We start from the raw sequence: 22,978 nt of genomic DNA, 5'->3' as shown, positions 1-22,978 counted from the left end.
CAAGCTGCGGCACTCAGAGATTTGTGTAAATAGTAAATCTATATTACATACACATTTGTAACACCACCAACGTTCGGAGTATGTGTGTGTGTATATGTATGTATGTAATATATATATTATTTTCTTTGGAACTTGTTGACAAACACATTTTAAAAATTTGTCCCTGGTTTAATGCTGTTTGCGTTTCTATGTAATACTGGCCCTGAGTTATCAGGTTTAGATAATGACAATCAAGCAGTGCCAAAACAGTGTGCCTACTCTTTAATGCTGCTGGTAGGGAAGTGTGTAGTTGTTGGAGTTTAGCTTAGGACCTGTAAATAGTTTGTTGTGTTTTTTATGTTTTTTTTTTTTTTTTCCTCTTTCTCTTTTAACCAAACACTTAAACTTTTATCTCAGTTTTAAATCCCGGAGACCTGAAGATTGTATTGTGTTTTGTCTACAATTTTGTAAGCATTTCACTAAGATCTGAAACTAAACTTTCAGGTAAAACCTACTTTGCATGGGAAATATTTGAACAGGCAACCGCATATTCTTCGTAGGGCACTTGTTTTGAATTGCAGGCGCCTAAGTAAACATTAAAGCACTAATAACATTGCTAATTGCAATACAAAATAGCCATTACTGTTTTGTTAAAGCATAGTTGACATAGTGGTCCCTTAAATATTTCATAAACCTTTAAAAAAAAGAAAAAAAAAAAAGCTGCTGATTATTTCAAAAGATTTATATTTTATCTCGTATATTTTGTACATTTTCAGTCTTCTTAACGTTCAGGTGCACCTTCTTACCCCGAATAAAATTGAAAAACATTCCTATAGTTTGAATGTGCATTTAGCAACCTTCCCTCTAATGCTCATTCAGATGCTTTGAGTCCTAAACACAAGTCTTATTAACGAAGACCGAAGGTTTGATTCATCCACCACATGTTATTTCCAAACATACTTCGCTTTTATATTACCATGAGCGGGTCAGCTGATCTGCTGTGTCATTCTTTTTGCATTTTGTGCATCTTCGTGTTTCACTATGAACTGTACCCAAAATAGTACCAGGAAGGTAATTTTACACTTGTGAGAATTTTTACTGAAAGACTGCAAATTAAATTATCCATTTATTAGTCCTAAAGAGAAGTCTTTAGATTTAACACTGGTATAGATCAGTGTGACTGAAATATGCAATGTAACTGCAACAGTGGAAAGGTTTTTTGTTTTTAACAAATTCTTGTAATTCTGAGCCATAGTAGACCCACTCTGATGATGTTATATAATATATATGTAGTTTGTTTTTGCTTTTTTTTTTTTTCACCAGAACAAAAGCCTACCTTTCAATCTACTCTTTAAGTAACACATTTAATAATTCTGAAAAGGTCTAAAACGTCAGTCTTACTTAATGTTAAAACAACACAGGTTTTAAAACAAGAAATACCTCTTTCTAGTACATAATTGTCCACATCTCGCTTTATTTTTATTTTTAAATGTTTTTTAAAGCTGCATATCTAAGTTAGTATTATTCCAGGCCAGGTTTGCTATCTTGTTGTTTGTGAACTTTAAGTACATTTATTCAATGTATACTGTCCCCCCCCATTTATAAATAAAATATATATATTTTCCGGTTATTCAATTAACTGCGAGGTTCCATTGAAGTCTCACGTGTTGTGTTTCTGTGCGAATTATGATAATGAAAAAAAAGCGAATTTTGCTCACATTCCTAGGGATCTAACCACAAAAAATTAGAAAATTAAGTATATGTTATTGTGATCATTGCCTACATGTCACTCTGAACCATAATGCTTTAGGCTACTCTGAAACCTCATGGTTAATTAAATATCCCCCTTGAAGTAAAACAATGAACACCGTTTGCAGAGAATTGTTTCAATGTCATGTTACAGGAATACTTAATCTATTTAGTTTCAGTACGTGACCAACATACTGGTTATGAAATTGCTGTAAATATTTTTGTTTGTCCTGTAAATGTGTTATTTTTTTTTTATTATTTTACTTTAGACCACAAAATTGAATTATTTTTATGTACAGATTCCATACCTCAAAGTTGACTTTATTTTTAAACTTGTAGGTTAGGTTTAGTTTGAGAGAACAAGAAGTGGAGTTGTTTAAGAAAATAAATAAAAAAAAATATATAAACCTAAAAATAAATCTCTTGTTAAGGGAGAGCAGTGCAATTTCAATAAAGCCGTTTTTACGACAGAGCCATATGCAGGCGAGGGAATGTATTGCTGTGTCACTGAATTGTCTAGCATGTAAGTATTGATGCATCAGCTCATCTAGATTACTGACAAGTGGTTATTTAGCTACTTTTATTATGTTGGCTTATTTTTTTTTGATTTTTTTTGTCTTATGGCTGCAAATTAACCAGCAGTGGACCAATGCTAGTTGTGCTTACAGTTGTATTTGCCAAAAAATGTCTATTTATTAGATTGCGTTTTGTGTGCTACAGTTGTATATTGTGTGTGGTTTTTTTTTTTTTTTTTCTTTCGTTAGTGTATACAACCAAATAGTTGAGATGTAAATTCAAACCAGTTAAAACTATACGGGCAAGTTATTTTGAGCAGTTTTCACTTGTGCACGGGAATGAAGAGTAATATTGCAATCTTGGCTGGCATTTTAATATACGTTTCATCATCATTGGTAGATGTAATATTATGTATATAGTTTTAAATATTAGCAGGTTTTTTTGTGTAGTCTGTGAGAGGGCTAGATTTGTCCATACAGTTAGAAAGCACTTGGCAGTTGTTCCTGCTGGTAGAGAGAGGGGCTTTTTGTGTGTTTAGTTTTTTTGGGCACTTTTTTATTTTTAATTTATACTTCAGCACCAAACTGTAAGCATAGAAACCAAGGAAGGAGATTTAGGTTGAAGTTGTCGCTGGGATTTAGATCTCAAGTTAGTTAGCTGGAACAATCCAACTTTTTTTTCCTGATTTCTTTGTCTTGGAGTAATCCCACTGTTGTTTAGCTATGCTTTAGGAACAAAGTACAGAAACGGCTAAAATAAGTCCAGGATGTGTAGCCACACTTGCATGTGTTGAAAACACCATTGAACCCTTATACATATTAATTTAAAATAGGATTCTACCACTCTTAAAGGATAACCCCACCCAATCATGAACATTCCCGTTTGGGTAAGGTTCCATAGGTTAAATAACCATTTTCATATTTTTATCGGTCTGCGAAGTTCCTCCTCATCCAGCAGGCCCCGGTGTTCCGCATCTATCCTGCAATCCTCATCTTGCTCCAGCTGAGATTAGCCAGTTTTTAAACAGGTGGTCATGCCCCTCATCTGTAGACCTCCCATTTGCGTTGGGATGTTTCACGAGGACCGGCTTTGACAACACTGCTGCCTGTTTGAAACATGAGGGACCTGCTGATTTGGAAGAGCGTCAAGTAAGTAGTAAACAGTTCTGTGGAATTCCATTTTTGGGTGGAGGTATCCTTTTTAACGTACACATGCTCCTTACAGTGCTATTACATTTAATCAAAAGATCTTTTCACAAATGTTCAATCCACATGCATTGGTTTATAGAATCAACATTTCTAAACTTGTGCAATCATGTTTCCGAATGATCTTTTCAAATTAAGATCTTTGTGTGCCACACATTAAGAGATGATTGTATTAAGATCGCAGTGTGAGAAATAAGTTTGCGCATGTGGGCTACTTGGATATATGTATTAGGTTAATCTGTAACTTAGGACTCTGGGGTTAATTCAGTAAACAGAGAAACTGTTAGAATGCCAGAATATCTTTACATGTTTTCCCTAGCATCTTATAGAAGTGCGCCAGAGAATATGCAATGTTCGGGTACCGTAATTCTCGATGTGCGTAGCCACACATCACGTTAAATTGCCTGCTACAGATATAAAATGGTGTGGCTCACTCTAGTCCTAAATTACATTCCCCTTATAAACTAATTTGCATTAGGTATCTCTCATGATAATCTTCTACACTGCATATTCTTGTATTTTTAAAAAAAAAAATTATATATATAATTTAAAAGAGAAAACTTGGTTTAATTTTACAGATTTGCTTTTATTTAGCTTCTAATGCACAGGAGGTGAATGTCCAAACTTTGTCTAAGTATGTGTTTCGCCTTTGTAATAAGAGGGATAGTATCATTATGTTACCAGCATAAACATTACACACATGCGGTTGCAGAAGTACTTGTAGCCCTTGGATATATTTTAATGTACACTGCTAATGTTTCAGGATGTGTTAATATAAAGGGCAGTTTGCCTTCTGTAGTAATTTTTTAAGTAAATGTTTAATCGGGCTCCCATGCGTTGAGCTTGCTAATGGGATGTATTTGTACAGCAGTTGACTGCTACTTGGAGAAAACCATTGTACAGAACACACATTAATGTTTTAGCGTAAGTTGTAGCCGCTGCTTGATGGGTTGTCTGGGATTTGCTTCTGCTGTTGCTTTTCAGTCTGAAATGTTAAACTTAGAAATTCAACATATGTACACACTGCTTAAAACCCTCAGGGACACACTACTCACTACTCAACTTGATTCAGGTACTTGTACTCTATTCTTAAACTTAGCAGTGATTTTGTATTTTTGTTTTTCGTTTCCTTTTGACGTGCTTGTAGCACATCCTTGATGAATGTCAAGTTTAAAACTCACTTCAGGTATCCAGGTATAAATCAGCCAAACGGTTTATAAAAGCTGCATATTTACTCTACAGCACACAGTGCCTCAGACACTTATAGTGGCATTCTGTATAATCAGTTACTACTGAACAGATCGCATTGGGGGGGGTTCCTGTTTTTTAAATAGAGAAGCGAGTTTAATCTTCAGAGGCCATCATCCTAAAATAATTTAATTGAACAATGGTGGTTTCGCTTTTTTTTTTTTTTTTTTTTTCAGTTGAACGGCGTATTTAAGATTCTATTCATGTTTATATTTATATTAACACATGAAAACCACATTGAGTTTATTAACCTTATTAGATAAACGTACTGGTTTGTGTAGAAAAGCCATGTAATGTAGATGTATGCTAAGGGGGGTATCCAATTAGCCCCGAATTTAGTTTGGGCGCTAATGGATCCCCCGGGGCTATCCAATTAGCTCCGAAGTCCGCCTGACGCCGGCACTTATTAGGGTTTTTTTTTTCAGGACCTGATATGTCCTGAAAAATAATCCACGATAAGTGATGTTTTTTCACCCCTGAAATGACGAAAACAAATAGGTCTGCGAGCTTATCGCGGACCCTCTGCGTTTCCGGGAGAAATATTCTATTTCGGATTCAATAAGATAGGGAGGAGAAATAACATTGTCGAAAAACGGGGATAATCAGTGAAAAATCCCCTTTTTTTTCGCCGATCGCGCCTAATTGGATACCCCCCTAACTCTGTTGGTCTCCCTTTTAAAAAGTGAAGCCTGATACTACATGGCTTCCGCTCATAAGACAACCTGTATTCACAAACCAAATTTCAATTATTAAAGTGATAACTAATTTTTAATTTTGTATTTATACGGTTTTTTTTTTGTTTTTTTTTGTAATTAGGTAGCCTATGTGTCAGAAGTAACAGGAACCCCCTACACACTTATTGACCTCATTTCAATATACTGTTTACAGTTTGACAGAATTGTATAATTTAATATTTCTCTTGTACTGTAGTTTATATTTATTTACAGGTTTTTTTTTTTGTACTGTGTGATATGAACTTTTTTGTTTTTGCTATGATCAATGTCTTATGTAGTAGAGCACTTATGATCACAATTACTTTTGTTTTTTTGTTTTTTGATTGCACTACATAATTATTTTTTTAATGCAGTTCTGATTTTTGACTGGACTAAATAAGATATGTCTTAATGTATGTGATAAGTACTTTAAATTAAAAAAAATCCATGTGGTTCATTTTTATTAAATTCTTTTGGCATTGTATGTTGAAAGCGCTGATTCTGTTGTCGTGCATGTGAAAAAAAAAACTTTAATGGTTCCATTGTATTATTTGACCATGTCATTTTAAAAACAACAACAAAAAAATACATTCCCAGCTGTAATGTTGTGTATGGTAGTTCTCACTGGATGCTAGACTTTTCAAAACCACTATTCTTCTAATAAATTTGTTGTGAAAAACTGAGTTCTCTTTATTTGCTTTTAAGCTGCAAATTATACTTTTGTATCTGTTTGGTGTTCACTAATGCATATCTCTTTTTATAGGAGTTATTTCACTATTTACAAGGAGGTTTTTAGCATAGTCTTTCTAGAAGTTGCCCCATCTCTCCCTTGCCTCTCTCATACAGCCCTCTCCTGCAATCGGAAGCTGGCTTTCATTCATCGGAGTATATTTGCTAAAGATTGGATTTTTATAGCTTCCGACTCTCAGTGGTTTTGAGGGCTGGATGCAAAAGGTCAATAGCAATACACGCAAAATCAGGCTTGTTTTGAGTGTATTACCATTACATTTTTAAATGTACTCCTCAAAGCCACCGAGACAAAACGATCTTTAGTAAATATACCTCATGGCCATCATATCTCCTCAATCCTGAATGTGTTCAACAGATCTGAGTACAACAACATTTTTTTTTAAAAAATATGTATTTTTTTTTTATTATTTTAGTTCTCCTTTTTGAACCACATGGGAAGGTGTACATTGTTCTGAAACCCTGTATTTTATTTTTTAACCAATTGGCACGGTCACATCATTGAGCTTAAATATCCATCAAATCCATGTAGTTTTTTATTCTTCAAATGTTCGTTGTATTTTTTTTTTTTTTTAATGAAAGGTGGTATCTTCTGTAACAAAATAAATATATATAATATACACACACACCATTGACTCTGCCCCCTGTTCCCCTCCACCGGCCCAATATTTGTGAGAAGAGGTGTGAACAAACTTATATTTTCATTGATTTGACACTCAGCATGATGAAATTGAGCATTGTATTTGAAATGCGTCTGCTTCCTTCTTATGTTGCTTTCTCAGTTCTCTGGATGCTACCTGCAGCAGCTTCCATAAGATGGGGCAACAATGTCTGAGACTTCTCATCACTGGTCTATCACATAATGATAAAATGTTCTAATTACTAGTCACCGATCATGTGGGAACTCTTCCCCCTACTCCTAGCTGAACAGAAAATTTAAAGAAAAATACATAATTATCACACATTCATACAAAAAAAAAAAAAGATGGCTGTTGCTACTTTATAAGTTGTACGTAAAACCCACACTTACAAGATGTTTGTCACATGGATCAAGCTGTGTAACATTCATCAACATGTAAAGAGTTCCCATCCGATGAATTACTTACATTGTTGCTGCTTCAGCGTGCAATGCTAAATGTAGATTCCCGATTATCGGGAATCTGCACGTGCACAGGACCCATTCTGCGAGTGTGCAGAATGGGTCCTGCGTAATCGCAAGCAGCCCCTTCCATACCTCTTCCTGTCTGACGGGCAGAGGCATTTAGACGTCGGTGCAAGGGTGGGGTCGGCCAGTGTTCCCGGAAACGCCCTGTTTTCCAGGAGTGGCAAGGCCAGGGACTACATCGATGGACGCAGTTTCCTGGCCTTGCAAGCCGGCTTACTCGGCTGGTCGCCTGGCGCCATCCACCATCGCGACCAATGGTCGAAATGGTGATCCCAGTCTGCGACCTCGATCCACTGCTGAATCACCCCCATTGTCTTTTACCCATTACAAGCATAGTCATATGAACCTGTCAGGAGCTATTTGGTTTCTTTCGGCCCCTGCAAGCTTATATCTCTCTCTTCTGTAAACGCCGATTCTTGTTTGTAACTGAAAAGGAGTGTCTTGAATCACCTGTCCTCTATAGAAGGTTTGCTACATATCCCCATAGTACATTTTACCTTCTTTATAAACTGACGATACCTGAACAATTAGGCAAAATCTGCGCCTTCGTCACGGTTTGCTTACTGCGGGGTATTTACCGCCTTTCTCTTCTCCCAGGATTGTTTGTCAGTGGCTGATATATGCAAATGTGAATTGTGTAGCACATATAAAAACAGCAGGATGCTGTTCAAACACGAGTAACGTACAAGCAGACTTAATAGCGCAGGATGTATAGCTCACAGATATAAGCTGGTGTAATTAAAAGAATACTAAATTTGACTTTGCATGCCGCACTCCGCCTCTTTGTCCTAATACAGTATTTGTTATCAAAGAAGTATCAGGGCAGGGCCCTGTGTGACCTCTGTGCAGTGACCCGTTCTTTCTTTCTGGACCAACTTGCCAGAACTCCCAGCTGCTTTCTTGGAATGCTGTTAAGTATATCTTAAATTTTGCATAATATTAGTATAGTGCATAAAATGTGATCTCACTGATTCAGCTGGAAATCCTCCTGCCCTGCTGGTAAATGCAACAACAGAGACCTGATGATGCTTTATTTGGCGTTTCCAATGCTCCCATGTGTGCTTTAATATTATAAGGGTCCTAAAATGCCCTGGGCAATTTATCATTTAATCTTCAGTGTCCTCCGGAATGTACTACATTTTTACAGCTGTTCATTAATACGCAAGTTGTTCTGCACAAATATCCTTCTGTCCTTTTTATTAATGGGAGCTAAAAGTTAAAAATGAAAAACATTCCAACAGAATGTACAACCTTGTATATTCTATCGACCGTTCAAGTGATTAAGATTTGCAGAGGATAACTTGTACAGTTTTTTTATTTGTGATTGTTTAAAAATGAGCTTTTGCATCGAGGTAAATTGAATTTCTAACAGCACTTTGTTTTTCTTGAATACCGTTCTTGTCACATGATCAGCCCACTTTTTCTACTTTTGTAAATGTAGATTGCGGTCGGCGTAACATTCAGCTAACATAATGGTCTCATCATTGACCCCCCCCCCATAGGTAGAGGTATCCAACAAAGCATTAATACAAGAAAGCTGTTCATCCATATACAGCCAGCTTACATTTCACTAGCACTAATGTTAAAAACGATGGGATTGTGTGACCGAGGAACATCCACAACCATGGATTATATATATATATATATAAAATATTACACAAACATTGTCACCACTAACCATTATGGGGTATATTTACTAAAGTGAGAGTTTTTAGAAGAGAGATGTTGCCCACAGCACCAATCAGATTCTAACTATTATCTTCTAGAAGGTTTTAGATAAATGTTTATAAGTAGAATCTGATTGGTTGCTATGGGCAACATCTCCACTTCTAAAAACTGTCACTTTAGTAAATATACCCCTATTTTTTTACATATCTGTAGCTGTGCATTCATTACCACTCCTTCGATTTATAATCCTCTGTAAAGGTGCCTACACACATAGCGAGGTGCTCACAATCCCACGATGTGTACGATTTCCCCCTGAACTCTCCCTGGGAGCTTCCCACCAGTCGTGGGCACGATTTGGTCTGAAAAAGCTGTCAATTTGACACACGATCTATCGTGCCTCCTAAACTATCCAGTGCATAGTGACTTGAGATTGTCAGATCTGCCCTACAGCACGGCAGATCTGAAGATGCGATGTTCAACCTGCGGGGACGCGCATCGTGAGTGGGGACTCACGATTTGGGCATATTTTACGCAATCTATCGTTCCGATGCGTCAGAATCGGCCAGATAGGGTAAAATAATGCCATGTGTGTAGGCACCTTAACCCTTTCTGAGAGGTGTTCAGCTTTATTTATTTTTTAAAATTTTGGAGAATTTCTTGAATGTGTTCGATGTACCTGTTATTTAATATTTAATTGTTTTGAAGTTGTAATGAAAAGAAGAAATCCATCAGTACTGTATTCATAAGTGTTTTACTTTCAGTGTACCTTGTAGATGACACGGCCAATTGCTTTACCAATTGTTACACAACAATAAACGTTCTCGTGTTGACTTCCAACTCTGCAAGTGTACATTAATTAGGTCAGTCATACGTTTTCTTTGCTGGTCTCCTATTTATAAGAAAGAATGGTATTCTGCCTTTTAGAATTTCAAATTTTTATACAGAAGTTTGTAAAGGTGCTACTGTAATGTTCAAGGAACTTTTGTTACATTAACTCGATGCCTTGCAGGTTAGATCCTTGCACTCTGGTCTTTCAATTGATTTCCGAAGTATTACAGAGCAGGAATGTGTTTGACTAATGTCTTTTCGTAGGCAGCGTGCAATTTCCTCTCTAACTTTTAACTTTCTCTCGTTCTAGCACACAGGAACCAGAGAGAAAGGCGACGGAACTCGTCAACTCCGCAAGTTTAACACTGGAAAAGTTCTTGGTTAAGCTGTGCTCACATCACCAGAAGCAGTTTATTCATGTGTTAAAAAGTTTGCGCGCCGAAGAACCATTAATGAAGACGAAAAGTCACAGTTCTACGGTTTCTGATCTTAAGAATGTCGGAGTAGAAGATAATAGCTATGCCTTTTCTGGCAGTAAATTAAACCTTTCCCTCATGGATTTAAACAAAACTTCCAGTGTAGTCTGTCTAACTTCACAGAGAAAATCAAATGCTATAGAGACTCCAAGAAATGGTAAAGAAGTTAAGAGTTGCCACAGTGAAGTTGTACAGAGTTTGGATGAACTTTTAAAATCAACAGTTTCATCAGATTTCAAAGCGGATTTTGCCACAAATTGTCTTTTATTAGAAAAATGTGTTCACTCCATGGACCAAATGGAAAAAAATCATGTGTGCGTAAAACCCACAGAAGATGTACCTCGGACTTTAGCAGCGAGTGAAGTGGATTGTGGAAAAAAATCTGAAATTAGTCTGACTGTTTTTTCAGAGTGTGGTGTACTTTCGCACAACAACTCGGAGTTAAGCCCATTGAATGATCCCCAGGATTCTGAATTTCTTTCAAATGCTCCCAAAATCGCAGACAAAGAAAACACACAATACATCAGCCCCAAACAGACACGTTTTGATAAAGACAACAATGATTGTAAACTTAAACAAGAAACTTCCTTGCATACTATAGTTGTAAATAAGCTTGGAAACCATATAGGCCATTGTGATAACACATTTGAGAATTTTCAGAATCCTGGCGATATTTCAGTTAATGCTCTGCAAAAAATCAGTTCACATGACCATACGAAGCACTCGAAAACCTTTCGCTGTAAAAACACACCTTGTGTGAGGAAGAAGGATTTTGATAAACATTGCGATGTTGTTTACGTTAGTGAGCCCATTACAGCGGAATGTAACGTCGAGTGTCAAAAATCATTAGTTTGTCCACGAAACACCGCAAGGAAAAGCACGCGCGGCTATCTATTTGGCGGTGACTGCTGTGAGTTGTCCACCATTCGCACATTGGTTAGAAACTCCAAAGTGGAGGACAAAGGAAACCCTGCATTACATATTGCGGAAGCATTAATAATTCCTAATGGAATGGTCTCTGAGACACTACCTACAGCAGATGTCATATCGGTGGTTCATCAAGGGGAGATCAAGGTAGAAAAAGAAGCTCTTAATGCTCTGCCAGAACATGACACCGTTAATGACCGAATACCAGATCCCGGCCAATGCAACAATACTGGAACCCATCTGGATCTAATTCCATGTCTGGCGAAACAGTCCGTAGATTCTATGGCCAAGTCTTTAATAGCGGTCTACCCTCTTATCCCTGAAGAAAATTATTTTCAGAGATCCCAAAATGCAAAAGAAATGTCATCGAATGGACATCCTGCGGAAGTGATGGCGATATCTGATGTCAGTGCTACAACAGTTTTTACAGATAATAACTCTGTATCTGGGAAGGACAGTGAATTTAAAGTAGCTGACTTGTCTACAGATCCGCTCATTGATGTCACCCATTCCAGTATTTCTGTTGGTCAAGGGGAGAATTTAGAGTTTCCATCCCTAAATGTGGACATCACTGTTTCTTTACAAAGTAAGCATTTGCTTCCGGGGTGTGATGTGGGGGTAGAATTACCTTCAGATGAGAGTACTCCACTAAAGCTGGCTGTTGACGTATCTTCTACTACACTCCCAAGTGGAACAGATGATAGAGATCATTCATATCTAGCATCCTATTCCCATCTTAAGGATTCAGAGTCCTTATTTGAAGATTGTCCTGTAGCGATGATTGCAGATCTTGAAGTCACAACTGCACAGGAATCATTAAAGCAGATGTTTTCTGAAGCCGTCCCAGGTGACCAATCCAAAGACTCTTCAGAAGGAGCAAGTCTTAAAAAATTACAGACCTATCTAAATTGTTCAAGTCTTGTTAGTAATTTGCAAGAAAGTTCTGAACAAATAATTAATGAAAACATAAGTTCAGAAACACTGGAACTTTTAAAGGATGAACAATCTGTCGCCAATAAACTTGATAACTACTCTGTAGTAGTGAAACCTAAACATGATACAGAACTGAAGAGCTTAGAACCACTGAAGCCTTCACACAATGAACTGAATTGCTCAACGCCTGTCAATATTGTAGACCGAAGCTGCACTAATGATCACAATATTTTTGATACCTGTGCTAAAACCGGTAGGAGCACCGATGTTGAGCTAGATGTAAAGACTGTATCAAAGCGAAGTAACCATTATTGCGATACGGTTAATTCATTCACAGACCAGCAGAATGACAAAGTAGAGGAGTTGTCGGAAACAAAAGCAACAAATGGAGGACAAATTGCAGATGTAGCCAAATTAGATCCATTGGACAATCATCTGATGGACTGTACAAATCCTAATGAACTTCTCACACTCTCAAAAAGGAAAGTAAAAAAGACTCCTGCTCCATCCGACAGACGGCTAAGAAGTCGAAGAACCCATATTGACTCTTGTTCATGGAAAAATACTTCCCTGCAAATTCAAATCCTTCCAAGCACTAACACAACAAGGAGGTCTGTGGAATTTAACACCGAAAACAACACAGAACATAAAGTCTTAACTCCTGTTGAGTTATCCATTGATGAAATTCCAGATTGTGAACATTATTTTGGTCATTTTTTGAACAATCCATTTGCCGAAGGGAAACCGTTGCTTTCCGAAAGGATGCTCAAAAATAAATGTTCTTCTACGTGTAAAAGAACAGAAAATATAAGAATATGTTTTGAAATAGGTTCAAATAAACGAAAAGTATATTTTGATATAGAACGTAATAAAGATCTTTCAAGTGCGAAAGATAATGAAAGTAACTGTGGTACAAGCAGTTTAAAAAATAAATGTCAGTTTGAACTTAAATGTAATAAGCGGGTATCCACTAATACCTCAAATTTCTTCTCTTCTACAAAAAGTAGTGCAAATAATGTTGAATCAAAAACCTTAGCGAAACATGAAACTAAATTATCCAGTACTAAAATATTAAAGGATTTATCTAAGAAAAATGTAAGGCAACCCATTGGATTAAAGAAGTCTACAAGATGCAATGCCCAGCAATATGGCGTTTCTTTTAAAAAGCCTGAATTTGTCACAAAAGATAAAGAGAGACCAAAATTTTTGGACTGGTGTTCTGAAGAAGAAAGTCAGGAACGTATCTCTAATTTTAATAACAAATACATGTCCATTCACAAAAGCTGGATTCCACATGATAAAGAATCTGCAAATGTGACCAAGTCTAAAAACAAAGCTGACAAATTAAAAGAGATTTGGAAAACAAAGAAAAGAGCACGAAAAAGTAAACGTTTTCCAGAAGTGACCAGGTATTCTCCAATGCAAATGCTGTTTATGAATTCTTTAAATGTATCAGACATTTGTAGGTGGTTCATGGAAACAACAGAGACAAAGTCTTTAGTGATCGTGAAGAAAATAAACACTCGTATACCTGAAGAACATCAGCTGCCAATTATGCCGATTCAGCGGCATTCCAGGCAAAGTTTATATCCCTACACATTACAGGCGGAACGTTTGAAAAAACATCTGAAGAAATTTGCTTCAATTTTTCCAGCTCATAACAACGGCAAAACTCAGAATACCTTGACAAAAATAATAGAGAACAACAACATAGAAATTGATGTTCCTGAAGATACCATAAAAAGAGTTTCCAATTGCAAAAACTTGGAATCCCAACTTCACACTAAAAAACCGACCAGTGTTCGCATCTTAAGAAAGTACAACAATTTCAGAGAAAACTTAAGACTCCAGTCTGCTCCAGTAATTAAGAAAAAGGGAGGCTCTGTGGTAATAAAATCTGACAGTAAAATGAACCACATTCAAAATATTAAGAAATCAACTTCCAAATCAAGTTTGCAAACTGTTACGAACTCAACTGCCCCTAAATATGCAGGCACCAGTGAAACCCCAAAAGCTAAGAAACGTCCCAAAGAGGTCTCATTGGCAAAACATGTTGCACACCCAAGTAAGAAACAAAAAATTGAAACAAAACCAGAGTCTGTAAAAGGTAAACACAGTGTCCGTAAAAATGCACCAGCAACAAAGAAGGGCGTCTGTAAAGTAAAAAAAACTGACTTAATTTCCAAAACCCAATCTCCAAAGAAGTTCGGGGCAAAAGCTCAAGTGTGTAAGGGAGCCATTTTAAAGAAAAGGAGCCCAAAAACTGCTATCCAAAAACATTCCCGTAAACTGCAACTTGCCATTCATGAATGTCAAACAAGATCCGCTAAACAGAGACCAATTCCCTCAAGTCTGTCAAGGCAGAGAATCACTAGGACATCGCCTTCACAGCCAAGGAAGAAGGAAATTAACCGAGAAACATCCGTGGTGCAAACAAAAAGTAAAAAAAAAAATGCCACATCTCGCAAACAAAGGTCACAAACAAGCTCTGCAACACACAGCAAGGGATGATCACTTGAATTAAAATGGCAAACAAACTGTTACCGGTGTACTGCTGTACAGTCATTATTTGCATTAATTGTGGACATTTATAACCTGTAGCAAACCCTGAAATCTACCGTTACCCGTAATATTATAGTCATTGTAAAGTTGGAGATGAGGGGCAGTGAATTTTGTATTTTTTTTTTATTTTTTTTATTGGTGCTCAGAAAATAAGTTATTTAGTCTACTTTTTGAACCGTGAATGTCATTTAAAAGTACAGTGCCTTATTTATCATTTTTATTTTGTTTTAGTAGTTGACACGCCATGTGATAAGCCTTGCATTTAATACTTGACGCACAAGCACTTGTACTGTAGCAGAAATTGGGCACAACCATGATCACACTCTTCCAAGCTTTTCTTATTGTACATGAGAAACCGTGGCATATTTTATATTAGATTAGAGTCTTCAGATAGTTCATCTCTGGTAAGTAGCTTAGAGCAATATTTAACGTCCATGTCATCCATAAAGTTTTAGAACTTTGACTTGTAGAGTGGTACCGTCACCACGGTGGAGGTAGCAAGTTTGTGTGTGAGGCCACAGCATGGCCGTATCCACTGTGTAAGGGCAAAGGGTGGGCTTTCAAAGTTTTCCCAGTTTCTTTTCTGAAACACTCATGTCTATGAAACAGGCTCGTCAGGTCGTTAATCCTCGGCATACATACAGCTAGGTCACAATTATTCTATTTATATAACAACTAATTTGCACTCACTTGAATTTCATTGAATTTGCACAATTGAACTGGTAACTGAAACCCTGTGTGTTAGCATTAAATTAAAATATCTTAACCTTTTTCTAGAAATATTTTTTTTTTTTCTTAGGCACACATTTTAGTCTCCAGCGTCTCATCAGGAAAGGTGGATTTTTAATACACCACTTTTTTTACTTGTAAGAATTATGTAATTACTGTAATAATGGCTCTTTTTTTTTTTTTTTTAATCGAGGTTGAATTTGGGAAATCCAACAAATTCTACTGAATGAGTATAATGGCAAACGATCAGTACTTTTTCCACTGTGTGATTCATAGATGCCTGAATTCGATAGATGCAAGTATTCGGCTGGGAGTAGAACACACAACATACTTTAAACTAATGTGATATTTACTCTGCAGTCTATTGCAGAATTTGCACTGATGAGGTTTTAAAAGACTTGATTTTGGTAGAACGTTAAACCCATTTTTTGTTATTTCCTTTTTGGTATAAGGAGATATATATTTAATTTTTTTTTTAAATTGTTTAAAAAAAAAATCAGTTGTTAAAATGGGCCCATTATGGAAGTTAACATTCCAGAACAGTTCCATCCAGATAGAGTAGGGATGGGGAACCTCAGGCCCGGGGGCCGTATAAGGCCCACGGACTCATTTGGTGTGGCCCTCAGAGCTTTTTTCTGTTAGCTACATCTGGCTAGTTGGGTGCCTACAATGGGTCCCTGTAGCCAGAATCTGTGCAGCAGTGCCACCTGGAGCGTACTTTGGACGCTTCAGATGGTCACACCGCTGCCCTTACAGCTCCCAGAAGCATCCCGCCATTGCTGCAATCACTGGCTGTTGTGGACCGCCCCTGTGAGATGTCACACGGAGGGGCGTAGCCTGCACCAGGCTCAAGAATAATGTTAGATATATGGCCCTCGGCAGAAAAAAAGGTTCCCCACCCCTGAGAAAGAGGGTGCTATAATATTTCTGTTTTTAGATCTCTAACCATGTCTGCTTTAAATCTTATTCCTTTATAGCACACCTGTGAAACTCACTGTATAACCAATTTTTTTTATGTAAATAGTCTTTGGTAACCTTTTGGCTTCCAAGTCCAAACCTGCATTGTCAGCTTAAAAGCTAAAGCTTGCAAACCATAGCAGGTTTCTCGTCTACTTTTGAAAGTTAAACAATACATCTAACGATTTAAGGCTAATTTTATTTTCTCACACAGCTGCAGGAGCGGAGGGGGGGGGGAGTGCTTGTTCATTCTTTTAAAAGTATTTGAATGCTGCTCAGTCACTCTCTCCTTTTATTAGTATAAAATTCTAGTGTCAAATGAGATAAGTGAAGTAAAAAAAAAAATTTAAATTTTCTTTGGCAGGTCTGCGGGTTATGCCCAGTGTGCGAATGCAGTGTTCCGTCAGGTGGGTTGTTTGCACCGGGTATAGGGCTAGTGGAAATGTATACTGATAGTGATGAAGGCTAGCTTTCCAAGCAGATGGTAAAGGTGGTGCTGCTGCTGCATTACGTGCAACCCTGAATCACGTCCATAGGGTCCAATATAATACCCCATGATTTGCATGACCCGGCGAGGTAGTTGCTAGGTTTGATGCCGCCAATAGTTTTAAGGCGGAACCAACCTGGTTTTGCCTTTTAAACTAACTGCTTCTTTAAATCAAATGACTTTCACTCCATCTCCCGCAAATTGCTATTACGTTTGGACCATAGTATTTACCTGACTATAATTGACACTTGTGAATCCACTGTACACTTCGAGATGTAAATTAACATGACCCTTAGCAATAAATATAGGTTTTCCTGCTTAATGGTTTGGCCGGAACAGCCGTACATGCTGCATACATGTTTCATAGGCCGATTCACACCTCTTATTACTATAGGAATCAGTCTTCCTTATTTTACCCATATTTCAAGGCCTAGCACCCAATTTGTCAGTTTCGATGCAAACAAGCTCTTGGGAGGCAATAATCAGTGGCCCGTCACACTGGAAAGCTGGAACGATTCTACGCTATTTTACACACCTAATAAAGTAAGGTAAAAATTGTGTGTTTTGAGTCCCCTTTGTTCACTAAAAGGCAAGGCCATACATTATGCCTATCACAAAACAATCCTTTTCTTTTTTAAATGAATAAGGATGAAGGTCAGTTTGCTTGCAGTGTAGTGCAAAATAAAATATCTGCTTGTCAACATGTGCAAAATGAACACATTGTTATGCTTAAAGGTGCAGGGAGACATTAGATCATTCCACATTTCAAACACAAAAACCTGCTACACTCCTGTAACTGCTGCAATTGGTTCACTTGGGTGTTTGCTAACCATACAACAAAATGTTGCATGCTGAATCCTTTGGGGAAAATTCAATTGTTTTTTTGTGCCGATCGGTCGCTAGTGACGCGGGCGCCCAGATTTCTGCTTGCGCCTTCCTGAGGTGTTGAGCAGAAATTCGCAAAGTCTGGCTGTTGAACGTTTGAACCGGGACTTTAGATGCGTTTAGATGCTTTTTGCAGCTAAATCCTGTACATTTGGACGCGACAAGTAATGGGCGCCTGATCGGCGCAACAATTAAATTGCTCCCTTGGAATCGTTACTTATAGGTGCACAAAAAAAAATGTGAATACCCCCTTAGTCTGTGACAGGCAACAAGACTCCCCAATTTATTTGAATGTGTTGTTAGGGAGCACTAAAGAGGTTTTCTCTCTTCAGCTGCAAAAGCGTCACTGCGACTGATCCTTATAGCAGTGTGTATTGTTTTGCAGGTATGCCCGTTGGGAATTAGACTATTCTGATAATTTATTCACAAGCGAATGCATTTAGTATGACAATATCGTGTCCTGTAATTGTGGCAGTACATAGCTGCTATTGCACATTGTCACCGTATACGTCTTTTCATGTGTTTTGGTTGTAATGTTCTTAGCAAATAGAACATGCCGTGTACAGGGCCATCTCTTTGAAAAAGGATCAGGGATTTTTAAGCTGTTCAATATTTTTGTATTGCAGTGTCCTTTTCTTTACATTTTGGGGATTTAGAGTTTGTTTTTTTAATTGTTTTTTCTTCCTTTTTTACAACTGTACAGATACTGTGAAAATATATTATGGTAAGGGTCTATTGACGTATGATTTGGGGTATTTAAGATATACTGTAGTAGATATAAAATTATACATTGTTTGCTTTGTGTCTTGTATTTATATAAATCAACTGATATATTTGTTTTGGCTTTTCTTTGTTCCAATTACTATAAAGTTTTTTTATTTTATTTTTTTTGTTTTGATTTTTTTTGCCAACAGCAAATTGACTGCTCTCCTTTACTAAACCATTTAAAATTGCTTTCGGGCGAATCCTGCTTTGAAAGAGAAAAAAAATGTGTTTTGGTGGTTAATTTATTTTATCCCCCCTCTATAAATTAATCATATGCTATGTGGCTCCTCCTGTAAAAATATAACCTTTTACTAAAGGTTGATATAAATAGAAATTCACACCTTATTTTTCCACATGGATTAATTGCATAATTTGTGAGGGGGAGGTCACTAATAAACTGCAAATGTATTTATTTTCCAAAATAGCTGATTTTAAGGATTTCTGCAGCAGAATTTAAAGGGACAATTTTTAAAATTTGCAATTTAGCAGCGCCAAAATACTAACCCTAAGTACCTAGTACACTTTAATATAACTAAGGCTGAGTAAACACCTAAAAGACCGGCAGTCGTGCCGATGTTCCGGGCGATTTGCCTTCACCCTGGACATCGCATGATTGCCGGTACACACTTGAAAGATTTAATGAAAGACGGAACAATCACTGTTCCGTCCTTCATTAACATGTACAGCATAGCCAATCGCACGATATCGCATGCGACGGCGGGTACGCGCAAATTGGGCACACACTGTACGATATGCCCGATTTGTCGATTCGGCGAAATTGGGCCGATATCGTGCAGGTGTGTATGCACCCTAAGATGCAAAATTGTGTAAGAAATACACAATCTGGGGTAAAAAGACAAGACTGGTCAGAAGCATCATTATGCTCTATCTGCAAATTTACACTAATTCCTTTGCAACAAGAAAAACTGACCCTAAAGCTGGGTACACACTGTGTTTTGCCATCAATTCTGGAGACACCCTTTGCAGATCACAAACTATACATATGTAATGGACCATGTTTTTGACCTTTTTAGATCCAGACAAATTATATTATTCATAGTCCCTGACTAATTGCGAAGCCACAAAACTTTTCCTAGAAAATCTGAGTAGCTGTCAGGGTTTGGGAAGACTGGCGGTATACCATAAGAAAAGTAATATACAGGAATGGTGCTTTGAAGGCCTACGTATCTGAGGAAACTTGTGCTTCCATTTTACTTAATTACACATGTATCCTTTACATTCTTGAAATGTGGATGTAACTTTTTTCCACTTCCTGTCTGCATCCAAAAAAAATTTAAATAAAATTTTTCCTCTCTTATCACTGGCAGTTGATGCAAATGTAGTTTAGTCTGAACAGTGTAAGGAGTGCACAGATGTACATTTTCTTACCCCTCTTAGATATGATCAGACAATTAGTCAATTATCTGTGTTATTGCTGCTCTCTCTGAAGAGGTTTAGTCTGTGACAAAACGGGGCAATTGCAGAAAACAATGGAAACAAAGCTGCATGTTTTGTTAATGAAATGAATAACCATATTTTGGTGTTAATTCATTTTCCACGTGCAGATCCTTTTTAAATATGATGCAATTAACCTTTGCTCAAAATGATAGTTCATGCTGGCAGATTTGTTGGAGAACCTCATTGTCACCAAAGTGGTCTTCAAACGCTCATTATTTTACTGGCAACATCTTGTCGTCTGAGTTACTGTTTTGAAAAGGACGCAAAACATCGCTTCCAGGTGTCTAAATATGCACTTTGTGGCCAATAGACAGTAGAGGCCTCCAGTTGGTGGGCGGGACCAAAATCCAGCCTATTAAGACGCCTGCCTAGTTCCTAGGCCCAGTGTTGGGACAACCCACAAAATGTCCGCTTTCGCCGCAAAGGCCAAAGAGGAGCAATTTTAAGAGCGAACAGATTCTGCCCTCATGTCACATGACTTATTTTAAAGTGCTCTATGATAGAGTATGTAACTGAAGGAAGGCAAAGTTGATCGTGAGTTTCTTAAGATTTTAAATGAATTTTTTATTTATTTATTGCGAGTGCACCATTAACTACTTTTTATTGAAGTCCCTCTATTTCAGTTTTTAGACAGAACAATGGATAACACGCAGATATTTGTATTCATTCATCTATACAGGGTTAAGGGCTTCCAGTCCCCACGCACTGACGCTTTGCTGAAGCCCCGATCTGTCATTTCCCTCAAAGGGGATAGCTTTACTAAAGCTTCTGAAACTGTGGAGTGGTGGTGTTGCCCATAGCAACCAATCTGCTTATGTTTATTTTCTAGAATGCAATAGAGCAGTGGTTCTCAAACTCTGTCCTCAGGACCCCACACAGGTCACCCAGCAGGTGCACAGGTGTATTCATTACTCACTGACACATTTTAAAATCTCCACAGTTGGTGCTAATTATTTCACTTGTGATTCTGTGATGAGAACTGGAAAACATGCACTGTTTGGGGTCCTGAGGACCGAGTTTGAGAACCTGTGCAATAGAGAAATGCTAGCTGTAATCTGGTTGCTATGAGCAACACCAGCACTTGTCTGTTTTAGATACCCTTAAGTATCAATCTATCTTCCATCCTTCCAAAAAAAAAAGGGAAATATTACCGCTGGTGTACACATGGGCCTAAAGATGTTCTTCTCAATGCTTGTGTGGATGAACTGCGCAGTCTCAGAGCTGTACAGGGACAAAGAATCTTACATGAAAAATATCCCTACACAATACTGTGCCCGGCCCTGTCACCGAACCGTGGAGACTGAAATGCAATTACAATGATGCTTCTGAAACTCGAGAGTAATCTGCTGCATTACTGCTACTTATTGGGCCAAGGTTATTGCTACAAATTGGTGTGGGGGTGCTTGTCTATATTTATAGGGCAGCCTACTGTATGATTTTGTCCCCATTTACTGTGTCTTAAAAGCAGCAGAGCTTTCCAAGTGTATACGTGTAATTGTGCGCCTGACCTTATATTAGTGTGACAAATTTTCACTCTTCCAATCCAATGTTTCTTCTTTAAAAAGAAAAAAAAAATGTACAGGATAATGCTGCAGATCTAGCGTTCCCAATGTCCGCTGTTCAGCACGGAACCTAGAGAATGAATGTTTTTACTATAAGATGAAAAGGTTTGTTCGTAAGCTACAGGTGAAGCTATTAATCAGAACAACCCTCACTAGCTTCCCTAATGACTGGAGACATCCTAAAGAATTGATCAGCTTCAGCCCCTTGTTGTGTTATTGCCGCCTCTGCCATAGAGCCTGAGAAGGTGGTTCTTGTGTCTTTTGTATAAAATGATCAAATGTTTATTGTCTGGGCGAACATTTGATTGATGCACTATTATGTTAGCAGAATCCAGTCTGTCTCACCTTGTGTTAATGAGCAGGATAGACAAGCTGGTATGAAAGAGGAACGTTTCATGAAGTTGCGTTTGATGCTGCAAGTCTTCCCCCGACAGTCTAACACGAGCCCCATATCTCGTGCTTTTGTTAAGGTTTAGCCACTTGGATTGACTACAGGACCTAGCCACAGAGGTGATCAAACTCTCTGCATCTGTAAACCTTAATCCCTGGCTACTTTCCTCAGTATTGAAGAAATAACACAAGTGTGCTCTGAAGGGCTGGTTCAGAGATGTGTGTCAACCCGATGTTTAGCGCACAACTCCGATTGTTCCGGTCTGCACCAGCGCAAGACCTTTACTGCGCATGTGCAGTACGGGTCTTGTGTGTTCACACGCAGACAGCAGCAGACTGTCGGTGATTGACAGTCTGCTGACGTTTCTGTGAAGGGGGCGGTGGTGACAGCCTCTGTTTCCCCAAACGTGTCGCCGCCGTTGGGGTGGAGGGGATGGGAAGAGGCCAGGATCTCCTCTTTTGAGCAACTGCGTTCGCCGGCTGGCGTTTCCCCATGATCACTCAAGCCGGCAGAGGTTTCCGAGGCTGTGTCCATGGACGCAGCTCGTGGCAGTAATGCATGCAGGAGGCCTGATGCATAATAGTGCTATCGCAGCTGCTACCATGGTAGCGGCTGCGATAGCAATATCGTCTGACCTTGAGTCACCCCGAGTCTAGTCAAAAATTAAAGTAATTATTTCATTTCACTTGGGTTTTAAATGGGCATTCTGCTGAACTATAGTTGCTTAGTCAGAAACATTAAGGCCTGACGTAAATACATTTTAATTGAGTTGATGGGGAGGAAGGCAAAACAAAACCGCCAGTGTGACCGTTGCCAGTTCAGCTTCGTGGGGGTTGGGGTGGGAGAGAATCTTCCCTGACCTGAAGTGTCAATAAGAAAAATTCCCGGGAACAATCGCCCCCTAATGTCCTCTCAATCTTTGTTACATATATTCTTTATTGAATAGGAGGACAATCTGGTAGCAATTTGCCATCTCTGCCTGGTGTAAAGTGTTCCACAACTTTACTGCCTTTACAGTAGAAAACCTC

The 22,978-nt window shown here is 38.1% G+C and overlaps 1 protein-coding gene across 1 annotated transcript in view; it reads left to right on the top strand.

Annotated features, from left to right (window-relative positions):
* The first annotated feature begins 215 nt into the window (after nucleotides 1-215).
* The window catches only part of LOC148501792 (uncharacterized), a 32,915-nt gene continuing 10,152 nt past the window's right edge, over nucleotides 216-22,978 (top strand). Inside the window, 5 exon segments of the mRNA XM_088449991.1 lie at nucleotides 216-4,476; nucleotides 4,479-4,521; nucleotides 10,129-14,702; nucleotides 21,622-21,683; nucleotides 21,922-22,029. Coding sequence (XP_088306117.1) covers nucleotides 4,395-4,476; nucleotides 4,479-4,521; nucleotides 10,129-14,702; nucleotides 21,622-21,683; nucleotides 21,922-22,029 — 4,869 coding nt within the window. The 5' untranslated portion in view covers nucleotides 216-4,394.

Source organism: Taudactylus pleione, unplaced genomic scaffold, assembly GCF_031769625.1.
Source record: "Taudactylus pleione unplaced genomic scaffold, aTauple2 ptg000502l, whole genome shotgun sequence".
NCBI lineage: Eukaryota > Metazoa > Chordata > Amphibia > Anura > Myobatrachidae > Taudactylus > Taudactylus pleione.
This window is presented reverse-complemented; position numbering and strand designations above follow the sequence as displayed.